The sequence below is a fragment of the Urocampus carinirostris genome, chromosome 13, assembly GCF_059441175.1.
Source record: "Urocampus carinirostris isolate Australia breed hairy pipefish chromosome 13, RoL_Ucar_1.0, whole genome shotgun sequence".
Classification (NCBI taxonomy): Eukaryota; Metazoa; Chordata; class Actinopteri; order Syngnathiformes; family Syngnathidae; genus Urocampus; species Urocampus carinirostris.
Genome location: NC_142361.1, coordinates 22,756,013 through 22,772,855, shown reverse-complemented (window position 1 = coordinate 22,772,855; position 16,843 = coordinate 22,756,013). Strand labels below are relative to the sequence as shown.

At 37.8% G+C, this 16,843-nt stretch overlaps 1 protein-coding gene across 2 annotated transcripts in view; it reads left to right on the top strand.

Moving 5' to 3' along the window:
• Window positions 1-16,843, top strand: part of micu1 (mitochondrial calcium uptake 1) — a 35,254-nt gene that overhangs the window by 11,978 nt on the left and 6,433 nt on the right. The window contains exons 5-10 of one of the 2 annotated variants that reach the window (XM_088351087.1): window positions 1,497-1,540; window positions 3,924-3,935; window positions 8,037-8,151; window positions 9,232-9,314; window positions 10,834-11,034; window positions 12,274-12,411. In XM_088351087.1, coding sequence (XP_088207213.1) covers window positions 1,497-1,540; window positions 3,924-3,935; window positions 8,037-8,151; window positions 9,232-9,314; window positions 10,834-11,034; window positions 12,274-12,411 — 593 coding nt within the window. The remainder of the gene's footprint in view (window positions 1-1,496; window positions 1,541-3,923; window positions 3,936-8,036; window positions 8,152-9,231; window positions 9,315-10,833; window positions 11,035-12,273; window positions 12,412-16,843) is intronic. The other variant, XM_088351088.1, reaches the window with a different exon arrangement.

Below are 16,843 nucleotides of genomic sequence, written 5' to 3'. Positions count from 1 at the left end.
GGCTTTGAAGAGGTTTGCTTCTGAGTGTCTTGCATTTCCAGAAAAGAGCTGGGGGGAATAATGCTTGTCATTTATATTTTGAATTAAATATGTGGTAAACGTGTCATGGTTGCAATGAGTTTTATGTGCACAATACTCCTTGTAAGAGCTTCCTTAGTTTGATTGACAAAAAATAGAATTGTACCGATTGTTTTTGCGCTGTTGTTCCTAAAGAAAACTTGACATACTAACACCCACATCCTTTTTCTTATTACAAGACATTTATTATATCCAAACTGTAACCATCACGACTGATTGCCCATGGCCAATTTTTTTCATTCTGTTGGTTATAAAAAAAAGGTTTTCATTCCTCACAATCGTATGTACAAGAACTTCCTGCACATAACCTTTATGACAAATTTCATACTCGAAGAAAAATGGCGAGGATTGTCATGATCGTTGTAGATTTCATTTCTTTTATCCCATACTTATTTTTGACTGTCGATTAGTAACGGCCATGCGACTTAGCGAGGGTAGCCATTTGTGTGCCTTCTTTGTATTTCTCGATATTCGCAATATTTGTTTCGATGATTATCATGTTTTTGCTTCTCTCTCCAGCCTCATAGCAAATAAATACAGCACAAAATACATTATATTGCCGACACGCTGTCTTTATGAAACACTTGTGATTTTAAAACAGAATGTAGAGACGGAAAGGCAATGTGGGAGGTAGTTCAATCAATAGCAAATCTGCCTTTGATATGACGTCAACCAATTGCGGACAGGCATCTTGGAGACATAACTGTGTCATATGCACCAACTCTGCAAAGTTTGAATTTTATAAATTTTCGGGTATGCAAAATAATTTGAAGCTGTTTTCATATAGTGAGTAAAATGCTATAAAGAGGGTCCGAAAAAAACACCTTATTCCACACTGTTAAGTAATAAATGTATCAATGCAGCGACACTGTATCTAGATGGTCTACTGTATTGGTATAAATTTTACACACGTTTACCTGTACTCAATTTTGCTCAGTTGGGAACTTAAAACCTGTGGATAGTATTGGAGTTCTTTTGTATCCTTTGTATTTCTTTTGAAATGCAATGATAATTGATAATCAAAGCCATATAATGTCATCCATTTGATTGAAGTGTATATATATGTATGTATATATATATATATATATGTATATATATATATATATATATATATATAAAGAATACCATCTTCCTTTTCTGTTCGTACAAGCCTTGTATTCTAAAGCTGCAAAGAGGAGTAGATGAGGAACGGATGCACGTCTCGGATGTGACTTCCCATGATTCTTTCACAAACAATTTGCTACATGGAAATGGTTTATTGATGACCATTAGTATTCACTCATACACATCAATGATCTCCTGAGCTAGAATAATATTGCCATTGGTAGTCAGTCTTGCTGTAATGCATCACATTTTGGAAATAATAAATGTGTCTCTCTCCATGTAACTGAAAGTATTTTCCTTTTTCATTTTCTCAGATCTTGGTCTCGATCAGTTTGTTGTCAAACGCTATGATGGAAAGGTAAGTTCAGACACTCTTTAGTTAAGCTACTGCTGTTCTTAAGTGTAAAAGAATATGATTTTCCATGTCAAGCCTTTCTCTGATTTTATTTGAAACATTTCTCTTCTAATTATTTAAGATGTGTTGACCTATCGCTTCCTGAACCAAGAAAGTTTTGTAGTGTAATCAATGCACCGCATAAAATTATGTTCCTTGTTTAGCCTCTTTGTCCCTTTTGCAGGCCGTGTGTTGCCTTTTATTTGCAAGCCAAATTTCTGTCCACATGGGTTCGTCTGACACTCGTCTTCCGAATTTTCCCATACACAGCAACCAAACAGCTCCCACCTGAGTCTCTGCCCATTTTTTCCCCTCTAGCCAAGTTTAGCGCAGATAAAACAACCATGGCCTTGTACGTGTCCTTGAGCGTTGTAGCCTGAGGGTGAAGGGACATTTCCTGCTGGGATTAAGCCACTTTGATTTGTTTTTAGTCATTGGCAAAGGTGCGAAATGCTAGGTTTAAAAAAAAAAAAAAAAAAGGAGATTTGTCTTACAGTATACCCCTGGGATACAACATTAATCTGTTCTGAGGTAGGCATTGCAAAGTGAAATTGCCTTATTGCTGGGGATGAAAACTTATTCCGGACCCCCGGTGGCCCAGGTAAAAACATTGAAATTGTGTATATACATATCAACCATTAGTAACATCATAGTATATAGTAAATACTACGTATATGTAATATACAGTATGTGCCTATGATTAAATAACATAAATAAATATGAAGGACAAATGTAATGTTTGTACCCATTGTATGATGTGACTTGAGCTGTTACAGTGGAGTAATGGGTGGATGCGGAGGAGGGGAGGCAGCAGAATAAAATTAAAACAGGTTTAAAAACTTCCCTGCAAGGTTTGTCATGCACTTAGAATTCTTTTTTTGGTCTCTTATCGTCTCCTTATTCTCGGCCCGATTGTCGATTTGTTACGTCCTTATTCCTCTGCAGATAAATGATCCGTATCCCTTCTTCGTATTTCTTGAAAATTGCAAGCTTCGTTTCTATCGTTATCATGTTTTGCTTCTCCCTTTATCATTACTGAAAGTCTTGAGTCCAATAGCTAAACAAAATAAAGCTTGTTACGCGAGATTCTGAACTCAGGGAAGAGAGGAAGTATTGCGGCAGGGAGTTCAGCCAATAGCTTATCCTCAACTTTGTGAAGACTTGATGCAAACCAATAACAAAACAGCATCTTATGACGTTGACCAATATAAGACAAGTATCTCTGAGACGTATGAATCATATAATTCGCGCAGTCATGCAAACGAACACTGCAAAATTTGAAGTTTGCAAGTTTTTCGCAATGTAAAAGAATATCTTTCGTTGATGTTGTATGTTGGGGACAAAGCCGTAACGAGGGTTTGGTAACAAACGTCTTACTTCCCATCGTAATGATAAGCATGGTAAGCCAGGGACACCGTTTTTTTTTAGATGTTATTGATGCAGTCAATGCCATAACGAAAAAACATTGTCACCTGAAAATATCATAAGCTAGGAACGCTCTATTGTGGGGTAAATGCCGTCGGAGGGCCAAAAAAACATTGCATTCCACATCATAATGTGGAAACATTGTAGGCTAGGGATGACGTTTTGTTGGTTATACGGTGGTGAAAATCCCATAACTGAGGTCCGAAAAAACATCCTATGCCACAACTTAACCTGAAAACATCTTCAGGTGGGGACACCACAACCAGGGGGTCAACTGTACTGTTCTGTATAAAATCAGATGCAAATAAGTAAGTAATAAGTTTTACAACTCCCTCCCTATTTCACCTCCCTAAAATAGAAATATTTGATGAATGTTTTTACAGTCCTCCAGTGGTTGATTTTCTCCAGGTTCAACCCCCATTCCAGGCAACCACAACACACCCAGTGTGACTGCGACTGAACAACTAATGTTTACACTGACTGACTCACCGAGTGTTGTAACTTCCTGGCCTGAGTAGAAGCATAATCTAAAAGTATTAACGGGATTTCTAGTCTCTTCTTAACATGCTATGCCATTGTGTCCCATCATTGTGTTTTTGATGAAATTTGACATTGTAACCCGCTATTGTTGTTTTGTGTTACTATTTTTGACTTTGTCATGCTGTTGTCTGCCATGTTCTCATAACAAGTAATCCCTCCATTTTTTTCTCCTCCTCCTCCTCCTTGTTAATAATGATTCTCCTGAAAACCCCTTATTTCAAAATCTTCACCTTGTCTGTCTTGCACCCCCCCCCTCCCCTTCATCCCTCAATAATTCCTTCTGCTGCCTTTCATTTTCCATTGAAAACCTCCCGGCCCTTTCCTTCCTTGCTTTTTCTATCACCTATGCCCCAACCTTGCTTCCGCCCATCCCCCTCTTCAGGACTTCTGGCAGGTATGGGGTGTGTGCTCAGCGGCATGTGTGCACCTGAATGAAACGCTGCACTTTTTAGTCAAGACTAAATCCTCTTGGTTCTTTTAGCCCACTTTTTTATACACTTTATTATTCAGTCTTTTTACATGGACAGGCTTTACACTCACTTTTCTTTGTGCAGGTGAACAGCTAGCCTATTTTTATTTAATGGAAAATTAATCTTAATTGTAATCTCAGGTGGAAGTATGCGATTAAGTCATTTCTCTGGAACTTCATAAAATATGTCAGGGGAGAGGGATTGAAGAGCAATTTTGCGTTTGTGCTTGTTGTTTTCTTTGATTTTAGAATGAAAATGTTCAATGTTCATTTCAAATACAGTCCAAATGCCAACCCAAAATGAAAAGTTAATTCAAGCGTGTCTAGGTTAGCTATGTACTTGCACGTGACAGACAAGTGGTTTGACAGAAGCTGCAATCATGATTGCAGCCAGAAAAACTTTTTCAAATTGCGGGGATCATCTTTAATGACCCTATTGCATGTAAAGAATGAGTAACAGTGTATTCCTCTACTGCTGATTTATTGCATTTCATCCCTCAATGGCAGCGTTTCTAAACAAATTCAAAGATTTGCTCAATTAGATTGATCTTTTTTCTTGCAAGAAAATATGGAATTAGAGTTTTAAATTCAGTGAAGTGGTATCTTTCGAGCTTCCGTACTACGTCTTCTGCAAATGCACTCTTTTGCTCTATCCTAACTACAGTGAACTGTGGTGCTGATTTATTACACTCTGTCACTTTAAGAATATAAATGTGCATATAGAGCTCTAATAAAAGACCACGTCCGTCCATTTGTTTGTTTTGGTTAACAAAAGCACAAATAAATTCAAGATTTACCTACCTGTACTCAGTTACCAAATGTATGTAAACGATCAGTATAAACTCTATTTGACCTGGATAAAGTCTAGTGGGTTAAAAGCCTCTTTTTACATTGAGGGGCTTGTCAGTCACTTAACAGCCCATTCCAGCTGTCGTTACTGTCTCCTGTTTCGGCATTACACTAAATGAAACTCTTAAGTTGGCTCGTTTATCAGTACGCTTGGGGTAAATGCGGCGCTTGCAGCTGTCTGCTATACTAACCTTGCTAAATTATTCAAAGTTCGGCTTTCCGCTTTGTTTCTCCAAGAACAGAAAAACAACATAGGCGAAATAGAGTTCCTTTAATCAACTGTAAATATCACAAAATTGTCACTATTTCTGGATCATAACATTGCTGTTCCCCTGCACTTGTGAAATATTTCCTTCCTCATTTCCTTATATTTGTATTTATTTTATTTTTTAATGAGCACAAGCTTTCTTCGTGCTTTGGTTTTGGCATTTCCTCAGCATGCCCTCTTCTCAGTAAGGTCTTCCTCAGAAAGTATCTATTGGTGCTCTTTCTGTGCATGATGGGTGCACAGGGGCTTCAGGAACCAGGAACTTGCACTGTGAGTTAGCACTTGAGGCTGTTTTATGTGCTTGGGAGCCGTCAGCAATTCATCATTTGGATTGTTCGGATGTCACTACTGCATGATGCCTGAAGAGCATGGTGTCAAGTCACTAAAGGAAAGGGATTGTGTAGATTTGAAATTGGTTCACGTTGTGGCTTTTTGAATGAAACGCGACTCCGTCTGTCAGTTTTGATGAGATTGAGTGAGGATGTGTGTGTGTGAATTTCATTTTTTTAGTAACCACGCTTTTGTATGCTGTCATGTTGTTCTGATTTTACAGGAAGTTCCAGCAGGATTTTAATTGGACATCATTTTTATTTTCTATGTTAGGGTACACCAATCCTTTTGAAGCAGAGTTAGTTTTTTGTTGTTAATTAGCATGTAGCTGAGATATGATTGAGTCCAAAAAAATCTAACCCTTGCCCTACCAATTGACCTTATTTGAAGCCTGAAAATAAGGCTGAAAATTCACATTTTATTTCTGAGGACTCAGAATGAAGATGGGTGACTATGATAACAAATTAAAGCCTGTCTTTTGTAACAAAATCTAAGTAAAACAAGACTGTATAAACATTTACATATTTTATATTTATGTGTCTGCAGCGGTTACATTAACTAACAATTTCCCATAATTTATGTATTTTTTTAAGAGTTGACTGTAGAGGGGGGAGGGGAGAGAGAGCGAGAGAAAGAGGGAGGGAGAAAGAAAGGGGGAGAGGGAGGGAGAAAAAAGAACTATGACAGGTGGATAATAGGTAAAAGATCTGCCATAAAGAAGCCGGGCCTGACTGGAACACAATGATTCACATGTTAGACCCGACCCGGGCCGAAATTCTGGTCGGGCTTGGGGTTAAGATTGTACTTCTGGCGTGTTTAATATGTTTTTTTAAAATAACTTAAAGGTTACTACTTTGTTGTTAGTAGGCTAGTATTATGTTCGTACCAGGTTGTACTTATTGAAACTAGAGCAAAAAAATGGCTCACACGGAGTTATTCACATCTTTAAATTATAAGCATATTTTAAATATGATTTGGTCATGTATTCAAATAAACTCATGTCAATGATTTATCACGCAAGTTACGAATCATTTTCCTCACCGTGAGCTATTTTCAGAACTGGTCTGTGGGATACTCAGGTGCCCTTAAGGGGCTTGCTGGCACCCGCAAACCTTGCATTGCTGACTGAAATAAATGACAAAGAAATTGACTTTCTAACTTTGCACTGAATTGCTCAAAAATACTGTGTTAATATGATATAATAAATAACAAAGTAGCAGATTACAAGATGCTGATTTTATGTATTTACTGATTGGTTGGTTGACGGATTGATTGATTGATTTGGTTACTTTATCGTCCTGAAAGGGGATGTATGTATTTTTTTCTTATATGTATCTGTAATAAAAATATTTATACAATAAACGGTTAAATTTCAATCACAACCTTTTTTATTCTGTTTTTTTCTAATTTTGATTAATTGAAACATTTTTAAATGAAGTGAAATCATCAATATATTTTTTCAAAATATTTTTTGTAAAGTAATATATAATTGGTTTTATTTAAACAGATAAATCACATGTTAAGATTCTTTTTAGTTTTGTGTTTTTATACTAACTTTTGAAACAAATATCTCACTGTTCACCCAGATGCAAGTTTACTGTAAATTTAAAATCTGCAACTTAACAATACAAGTGAAACAAATACGGAATGTAAAAAAGAAGCTGACGGGGAAAAGCCCGAGCTTATCTTGTTGCTTTCCCCGCAGCCGTCTTGACACTTCTCACATTAGTATTTTCAAGACACAGAATGACAATAACGGAGTGTTAAGCTGTGTGAAAAGTGTCCTCCTTCTTTGAGGTTTGAATATACCGAATATTTTATGTGTGTGAGAGTTTGTGTCTGTCTGTGAGAAACTGTTTATCATTCAAGAGCCTGCTTAAGACCGCAACGGGTTATTGTTATAACGTTTTTTTCTCATCTTCCACTTCTTCTGAAATGGACCTCGTACAGACGGAGGTAACTCCATCAGGGCTTTAATGTGCAACCCTTGACCTCCCCCCCTTCTCAAGGCATGCGCCGTCTATATGTCAACTCTTATTTGCTGGAGCGACCCACCAGTGGGAAAAGCGTATTTAACCGAGTGTGCATGTGAATATTTCACACTCATGCAAGGCTGTAATTATACACATGCTAACAGAAAAATATCAATTTCCTCTCTGTGTTTACCTGTACGTATGAAACCAAAATCCCTTTGTAATAATACCTCTCAGTTTGTGTTCCAGATGTTTTATCAATAGTGCGTATGTTTGTGCTGCGGTCTTGTGATGTTTCTTCTCTTTTTGTCTCTATTCCACACTGTGAGTATTAAGTGTTACAACACCTGCTAAGTATTTGTCAGCACCGACCTCACCTGCCTGTATAGTTTATGTGTATGCAGCACTTGCATGAATGATATTGCACTCAATCATTGTAACATAATCAGTCCGGTGCACACTGGTTCTCTTATTTTCTATATCTTATTTCCCCTCCTTATTTGGCTTTGAGGATAGCTCTTATAGATAGACACATCACTGAAATGTTTGGAATAAACACAGTCTCTTAATAAGTTTTTATTTGTCTGCTTGGGGTTATATGAGCAGAAGATAGCTCAAGAGAGGGAGAAGTTTGCTGATGAAGACAGCATATTTTATACGCTAGGGGAATGTGGCCTCATCTCCTTCTCTGACTACATCTTCCTCACCACTGTACTGTCAAGTAAGTGCATTTTTTTCTCAACCCTTGCACAAATTCTCTTATTAAATGTCAAGTCTGTTTAGTCAGTGTCATTATTCCCAAAATGTATTTTTTATACAAGAATTGTATGATAATTAAAAGAGTGATGCTGATTTATTTTTCTTGATCTTATGACGTTTCCATCCAAAATTGAGTTGGACTATGTGAATGTAATGTAATCTCAATGCGCCACACAAGAAACACAAACAAAACATCTAACCTAAATGACAATAAGGTTATACAGCACTAATCAAATCAAAAAAGAAAAACCTGTAAGACATAAGAAAGCCAGCTGAGGATTACATATTTTCAGCAATGTAAAAATGCATTCAAAGTAAACATTTACCTTATTTTCTCAACTATAAGCCACATGATTTTTTTCTGACGTTTTCTTGATGCAACACTAGGTCTTTCAGTAGTTATAATTCAGTGCATCCCTATATAGAAATATCTCACAAAAGATTGTCTTTAGAGGTGCGGCCTTTAAACCGGTATGCTGTAAAGCCCGGAAAATATTGTATTCATATTCCTTTTTAAAAAATATTTGGCATTTTGCACAACTTAAATGTTTGATCCGAGGACAGAATGAAAGAATGTTTTAAGGCACACAAATAAACGTACCTGGCCTTGTGTTAGAATAGAAACATATAAATGCTATTTGTTTAACCGGCCAACAACAGGCAAAATTGAAGCTGTAATTCAGATGAGTAATTCAAATTTTAGAGACCATTGTAAAGAGAATATATTTTTAAAATTATTGTAATTGGTAAAATTTGAAATTTGTATGCACCGTGCAACGACCGCTGTTAATTTAACGAGAGGAACGGTTGGAAATAATAATGTATTAATTGTGCAAGGCTGATTCTTGACTCAAGAGACCAAAGATCATCTGATAACAAAAGGAGAACTCATTTGAAAGTGCATTAGTCGATGTGTAACGTGATGCGAGTCTTTATAGAACTTTTTTGCCATCTCCCGGGCTCGCTCAAGTGTGAAGTGTCATTTTCATATGAGCGATTTTGAAATGCATTACCTTTTGTGTGTGTTTTCTTGCCTCTCCAGCTCCCCAGAGGAACTTTGAGATTGCGTTCAAGATGTTTGATCTCAACGGAGATGGAGAAGTTGACCTGGAGGAGTTTGAACAGGTTCATGTGAAATTGGCAATGTAATTATTAAAAGCTTGTCACACACTAAAACACACAAGCACGGATGTCCTCCCAGGCTTATCGCCACTAAAGGTAATGAGGACATTAAAGATTCAAAAGTTAAAAGGACATTTTTCTTAATGAACCAGTCAGAGTGAACAAAAAGGGGCTTGAATTAATATAAACTAATACATCCTGATCTTATGTGTTTGGCCACACTATTAAATGTCTGTGTCAATGTACGTTTCCCTTATCCAAGGATTCCTTAAAAAAAAAAAAAAAAAAAAAAACACCTTGGTGACTGATTTTACAGCTTCTAAGCCTATTCTCTCGTCATATTGCGGTTCAATTCTCGAGTCCTCAGGACATCACAGATTTTTTTTCCATCCTGCTGATTTTGGCTTACATAACAGAATTGGTCAGGGCACCAGTACAATTAAAAAAATCCAAGAACTGCTTCCTGTTTCCCCGGAGCTGATTAGAGCAATATGAATGAATCATTTACTTAACTAGTGAAAATTAAATAGCCACTTAGACGTGCCGTTTGCGAGCAATTAGTTTGGATGGTGCAAGCACAGCAGACGTCATTGACAAAATAGTTAATAACTAAAGGATGATGTAATTTATGTCACTCACCAAAATCAAAAAAGTACCATGCTTGTTTGTTCTTGCTCTAAAAGTGTGCTCTATTGCTGCATCTCATCAGTTTACAAGGTCACAGTGTGGCATTCCAGAAGAATAGACTTACACTACAAATGGTTGGATACAACTGTCGCATACACTATGTATAAACTGCAGCGTTTTTGCTGTGGTGGCAGAAAATAAAACTTAAATTACCCGGATATATCCACCAATACACATGAGATTTTATAGCAACTAAGGCAGAGTTTGCTTGTATCATTCATCTCTGCTTTGCAGCAACAACATATTACGGCTTAGGGAAACTGCCCAATTTCGTTGTCACAATATGTTAACCCATTTTGTAACAATGACAATAAAGGTATATTCTATTCTATTCTATATTCTCTATTCTAAACAGACTCCTTGTGTTACGCTAAAGTGCATTTGCATATTCATATGGTTCCTACTTCGCAGAAATATACCTAATACGGGTGGTACTGAGACAGAATAACCGCAAAAATCGAGGGAGTACTGTACCTCAGGGGCGATTTGGGGTTCAGAGCTTTAGGGTTGTTGAGCACCCAGAGTTTCTGGGTGATCTTTTTAAAAGTTTTTATTTCACTTAAAGTGATTTAGTATTGTTCAACACTGTTCAGGACTATCACTTCCCTTTTGTGAATGTCACATTATATTTTGTGTTTAGCAGAATCACTAATACTACGTCATGCCCAGTTTTTCCTCTTTTATTTCCAAAAAAATACACATACAATAATGCATTTTATTCAACACTTAATAACTACCTAGACCCATGCTGTACCACATACACAACGATCTCAGTTACAATAAAATGTATTTCTCCGTATTGAATTTTGACTATTTCTGATCCGTCTCCATCCAGGTGCAGAGCATTATTCGCTCTCAAACAAGCATGGGCATGAGACACCGCGATCGCTCCACCACAGGCAACACTCTGAAGACAGCTGGCTGCAGCTCAGCACTCACTACATATTTCTTTGGACAAGACCTAAAGGGAAAACTCACCATCGGCAGTTTTCTGGAGTTTCAGAGGAAGCTGCAACACGATGTGCTGAAGCTGGAGGTAAGATGAATTTGATTAGGGCACAGGAAAACTGTATTTAAGTTGTTAACCACTCAGGAAAAACCCAACTTCCTCATCACTGCTTAATGTTGTTGAGCATATTGTGAGAAGAGAAAATAAAATGCCCCTACAAACATATGCCACGCTCTGAGTTTATTCATATTTACAATCTTAATCACCAGTGTAAGCTCTTAAGGTAAATGTCTACCTAACATGCAATGACAATAAAGGGACTCTATTCTTGAAAAAATCTAAGGCTGCCATAAATATTTTTGTTTATCCAAATATCTTTCACGAAAACAATTACAAATAACTGAATAACTTGACAATTTGTATACTCCCTTGTGCAGGCTTGACAATGCCACTTACTGTTGTGTATGTGCTATTACATTTTATTAACTAAGGCTTTACAAATTAAAATTGGTGCAAACACCCTAGTACCTTTTCCTGTCCGCCAACCATTTCTTGATGAGCCCAAAAAGTATGTTGTGAAAATTTGCTGGGTTTTTTTTTCGGCTTTAGTATATATGAAATTTAGCTTTCATGTTTATTGCGGCTCAAAACATGTTTTTTTGTCCAATATGGCTCTTTCAACACTTATATAGTACTTTTAATGAATTAAATGCAGCTATAATTTTTCCCACCACCAACCCTTTCCTATGAATATTCTTTAAAAAAATGTTGCAAGGCACAGATGAACTGTGAAAGGCACGATGGCATTAAAGGGACAGCCAAATCTATTACAAATATCCTATGTTCTCTTAATTTTAATAAGTTATCTTGGTGCATTCCTTCCTGTCCAAGAAGCTACTTCAGGGCACAAGCTTCACAATACACAAATGTTTGAACATAATGTGGAAAATCAGCCCCTCTGTTATTGCAGTCTGCCTCATAATTTACATAGTAACAAGCAGTTCCCTTTCGCTGTAAATTACCATTTTGAAAGCTTGGCACATTGCAAGGCAACGAATGAAGGCTGCCGTGCGGGTGTCGCGCTGCCCTGGATATTAATCGCCAGGATTGACCTGACAAAAGCCAAAGTCCTCCTCCGCGAAGGCACGCTCAGCTTGAACGTCAGGAAAAACCCATAGCGAAAGTCCTCGTTCCTTGCCTATGCCTGATTCGACTTGAAGTCTGACACCGCAATTTACTGTTTGCCATCATCCCGTGCCGGCCTGTTAATTTGTTTGTTCTTGTGCACCTCACTCACTGCTCTCTTTTTGGGTTTCCCCTTCGCAGTTCGAGCGCAATGATCCGGTAGACAGCCGAATCTCTGAGAGACAGTTTGGCGGCATGCTGCTCGCCTACAGCGGCGTTCAGTCTCGTAAACTCAAGCAGATGCAGAAAGGATTGAAGAAGATGTTTAAGGATGCACAGGTAAAGCTTAGTGATAGGCCTTTACTGGTGCTTTTGCTAATTGTCTTACGTGGAAGCATTTGTGACGGCTTGTGGGAGATTTTTGAGTGAGCCAGCACATTAAAATGTCCTGATTTTCCTGAAATACTCCTATGAGAGGCCGCTCTCACATATGCACAACTATGCTCACTACTATATACCATTGCAGGAAACTGCAAATATATACTTTGTGACTTATTTTGGGTTTCTAACTGTTGCTGCTAAATGTTATTGAACTTCTTGTCATTCTACTATTGTTACAATGCACTATTGCATTGTTGTTATACCTTGGGACAGTTTTCTAACCGCGACATTGTAGTTATTCTTTTGCCTTTTTATTCTGATAGTCTATCATCGTTTTTCTATTCGAATTCTGTATTACATGTCTTACTCTGTTTTCACAATGTTTATCAGTGACAAATTAATAAATAGAGGCACAGCCAATCCCATGCACATACACTACAATATTTTCTCTGGCATTCCTATATATTCTGATACACAAGCTATTATACTCTCACATATATTCCTATACTCTCACACACACATTTCTATAGTCTTTCACACATATTACTATAGTATCATACACTCTCGACTATACTCTCTCACACATACCACTGTATTCTGCTGCACACAATGCTGTCCCACACATACTACTATACTCTCTATCTCGTACTACTACTGGGAGCTACTCCAGTTTGACGTTGAACGGTTCAACATATACCCAAAGTAAAACAACACTGAGTAGTATGAAAAAACGTGAAATAATTTGCAATTTTAATGGTGTGTGAGAAAGAATAGTAATGTGTGAGTGTATGGGTATAATAGTGTGTGTCAGAATCTGTTGTAATGTTTGAGGGGGATTAAAGTAGTATGTGATTGAGAGTATACTAGTATGTGTAGGAATGAATAGTAGTGTGTGTATAAGAGTTAAGTTAAATATTTGAGAGAATATAATAGCGTCTGTATGAGAGCATAATCGTATGTGTGAGAGTATCGTAGTGTGTATGAGAGAGTATACTAGTGTTTGTGCATGAGTATGACTGTATCTGTATGAGAGTATAGTTGTGCATGTGTGAAAGTATAATGTGAAAGCAAGTATACTTATCAAACAGCCTCTCATACACGTCCCCCTTTACTCATAACCATTAGCAGAAACATCAGTATTCAACACAGTCACGCAAGCTATTTGACGTTTATTTTTCTCCAGCTTTTGTGTTTTCTTCACACCACTAATTGTCTCATCATCATTCTATTCCAAAAATGACTTAATGAGGGTTCTTGCATGAGAGGTAATTTAAATAGTAATTTAATTTTGTGCGACATTCTTGCACCGATTCAAGTGGATGAAATAGTAAAGTTTGCTGAAGAAGGGGATGAATATGGCAATTATTCTGTAGTAGGGTTGGGAAACTGGTTGGTTGCAGGGTGCATGTGGCCTGCATTTAAACCTTGAGTTCACAGCAATGCTAATTCTCATCATGTGACAACGAAAATTGAAGCCCAGTGACGGAAATCTGTTTTTTTTTTCTTTTCTGTGCTTTTTGCTGTGGCATCTTTCAAGTCTGACTTTGTGCTAGGAATTATAAAAAAAAAATCTTTATTTACCAACAGAAAGCAGCACTGTATCACTTTTGATTGAGCCCTCTCTTCTGACTGTAAGAAAATGAAAACTATAGCTCTTCAAAAGAAACACAGAACACAGAATTGCAGTTGAACAAACGAACACACACACACAAAGTCTTTATTGTCATTATACAATAGAACAACGTAATTGGGCTCTTCCTTTCAATAGAAGGAGGGGTGTAGAGAGCTTCACGCTAGCACCAGGATCCACAGGTTGAGCCAAGTCTCTGTGATGATTAAAGTAATGGATTCGGCGTCGGCGATATACAGGCTTGGCAGGGGTGGCTTAAGAGAGTTGTTACGTAGCTTAGCCGTAGCAGTAGGTTGGACCTGTAGCCACGTATTGCATTCTCTCCTCAGTCCCTTTCCGAACTCAATAACGATCCACGGAGCACCCATTGGTCATAAGCATTTCTATCCACTCTTCTGACTTTCATCAGAGTCCAATTTAATTAATGAATTTCTTTACAATGTAAATAGACGCCAAAATTCTCGCTGCTCCCGTGCTTCACAGATTGTTTTGGGGTGGATACATTGAGTTGTGCACCCGTATGGCTGTTTGACACAAGCCTATCATAGTTGCGCACACCCACCCAACAAACACATCCAGAGCCCTTGACAATTCCCTGTGACAACATTTTCTGTGGAGCTACACTTCATGCTGTGAAAGTGATAGGGTGCTGTGTTATAACCGACCTAACAGCAGCGTAAACTTCAATTTAATGAAAATAAAACACCAACTTTGTTCCGGTTCCCGTCGATCATCTTCTCATTGAGTTGAATGTGAGGGCGACAGCATGCTTTTATCCACTTCAAACATTTCTCCAAATTATTTTTTTGCCTGCGGAAAAGGGACAAACCTAACCCATACCAATCGTTCCGGATACCTCTGATCAACGTTACAAGTGCCCCAAAGACATGGTTGAACCATTTCAGATACCGAACACTCTACTTAAAATTGTTTCAGGTTACAAAGTTACTCCCAGAACAAAATCAATTCGTAAGTAGAGGTACCACTGTACAAGCATGTGGATCACATGTCATACAAAGATAGATGACCTAAATCTGCAGCCACTGGCCGTCATCATCCTCACTTTCTGATTGGCTGAGAACAAGTGCTGTCGGATCAATTAATTCCGTTGTGACGCTGGGAGTTGTAGTACTGCTTTTGTCATGCAGAATGTGCTAAGGCTGTTTTTTTTTTTAAAAAAAAGGTTAACCTATATTTTTAAAAAATCCTTCACACTGATCATTGCATCATTACACACATTTTGGCAGAAAGGTTTCAACTTTGTAGTGTTTGACAGTTTAATCATGCAACAAAGTTAACAATTCATAAGGGAACTGACAATGCTGCAGAAATCCAAAGGGGGAAAAAACTAAATTAAATTAAGTAAAAAGAAAATGATAATACTTTCATGACTAACTCTACATAAGGGGCAAATTCTTAAGCATATATCATTTTCATATTGGTAATGTATTCCAAAATTTTACCAGAGAACAGAACTTTTAGACAATTTGGATACATATTTTATATTACAGGATATTCTGTTGATTTTTGCACTCTATATGTCCAAAACAAGGAGAAATCCAATTCATCGATTTATCAAAAAAATAAGCGACCGATTCATTGATTAGCAATGTGTGTGCCTGTATATATATCCATCCATCCATCAATTATCTGCACCACTTATCCTCAGTTGGGTCACGGGGGGTGATGAAGCCCATGCCAGCTATCTTTGGGCAGTGTTTTTACCGGGGGTTCAGAGCGTATTACCTAATTACCTTTGGTTTCTATCCCTCACATCAAGCAATTTCACTTTGTGATCCCCAACTCTGAACGGGTTAATGTCATATCCTGGGGATTTTTTGACATTTTATCATGACCTATACACAGATTTTTTCAAAAAGTCATCAGTTATTCATTCGAAGTGGGGGGAAAACATTTCATGCAGCTTAGATTTGATTGTGATGAGGCTCCGAAAGTCAAAATAGGAGGTCAATTTTTAAGTATTTAATATCCACCCTGGTGTTGCAATCAAATCTGTCCCATCACCTCTTCTCACAAACTAGCATAAATTATATGAATGGCTTTTATCTACACAGCATTATCTCCAGACAGAAGAGCAGTTTCAGCGACAGACTGCTGTCACTGTCTTGTACTACGGACAGACTGAAGAGATCTTTTCTTCCTCATGCCATGAGGCTCTTTAACTCTACCCGGCAGAGCAAAGGCCCACATTAAACCACACCACCTACATTGGATATTACCGAATCTTACTGCAATATGTATTCTGTGTAGCACTATTTAGTTACTCTATATAACACGCTACAGTGGGCATTTGCACGTCACACTGGGTATTTGTATATTGTATTCTTTTGGCTTTATTATTGTACTGTTCTCAGCTCAGGGATGCTGCTGGAAATGTGAATTTCCCTTCGGGGATGAATAAAGTATCTATCTATCTATGGAGCCACAGATAAAAAAACAACATGTTGGGTAATGCAAGCCTGATCGGAAAACGCATCAATGAGCTTGAGCCAAGTTATTATTCGCCCATTAAAATAGAGAAACATTTAGTTTTCTGTACAAATTAGCAGTGTGCCCCCGTCGTCTTGTATTATACGAGCGGACCTGTTCTGCTGACACTCCACAGCGTCTTGTTCATCCATGCATGCTCAACCAACGCCTCTTCCCATTTGTGTCTGCTCGCTGCTTTCAGCAATATTTGGATGACCTTTTTGCGGTATTTCGCTGTGACCCAGTCTAGATTGGTTGCATGCTGCGCAG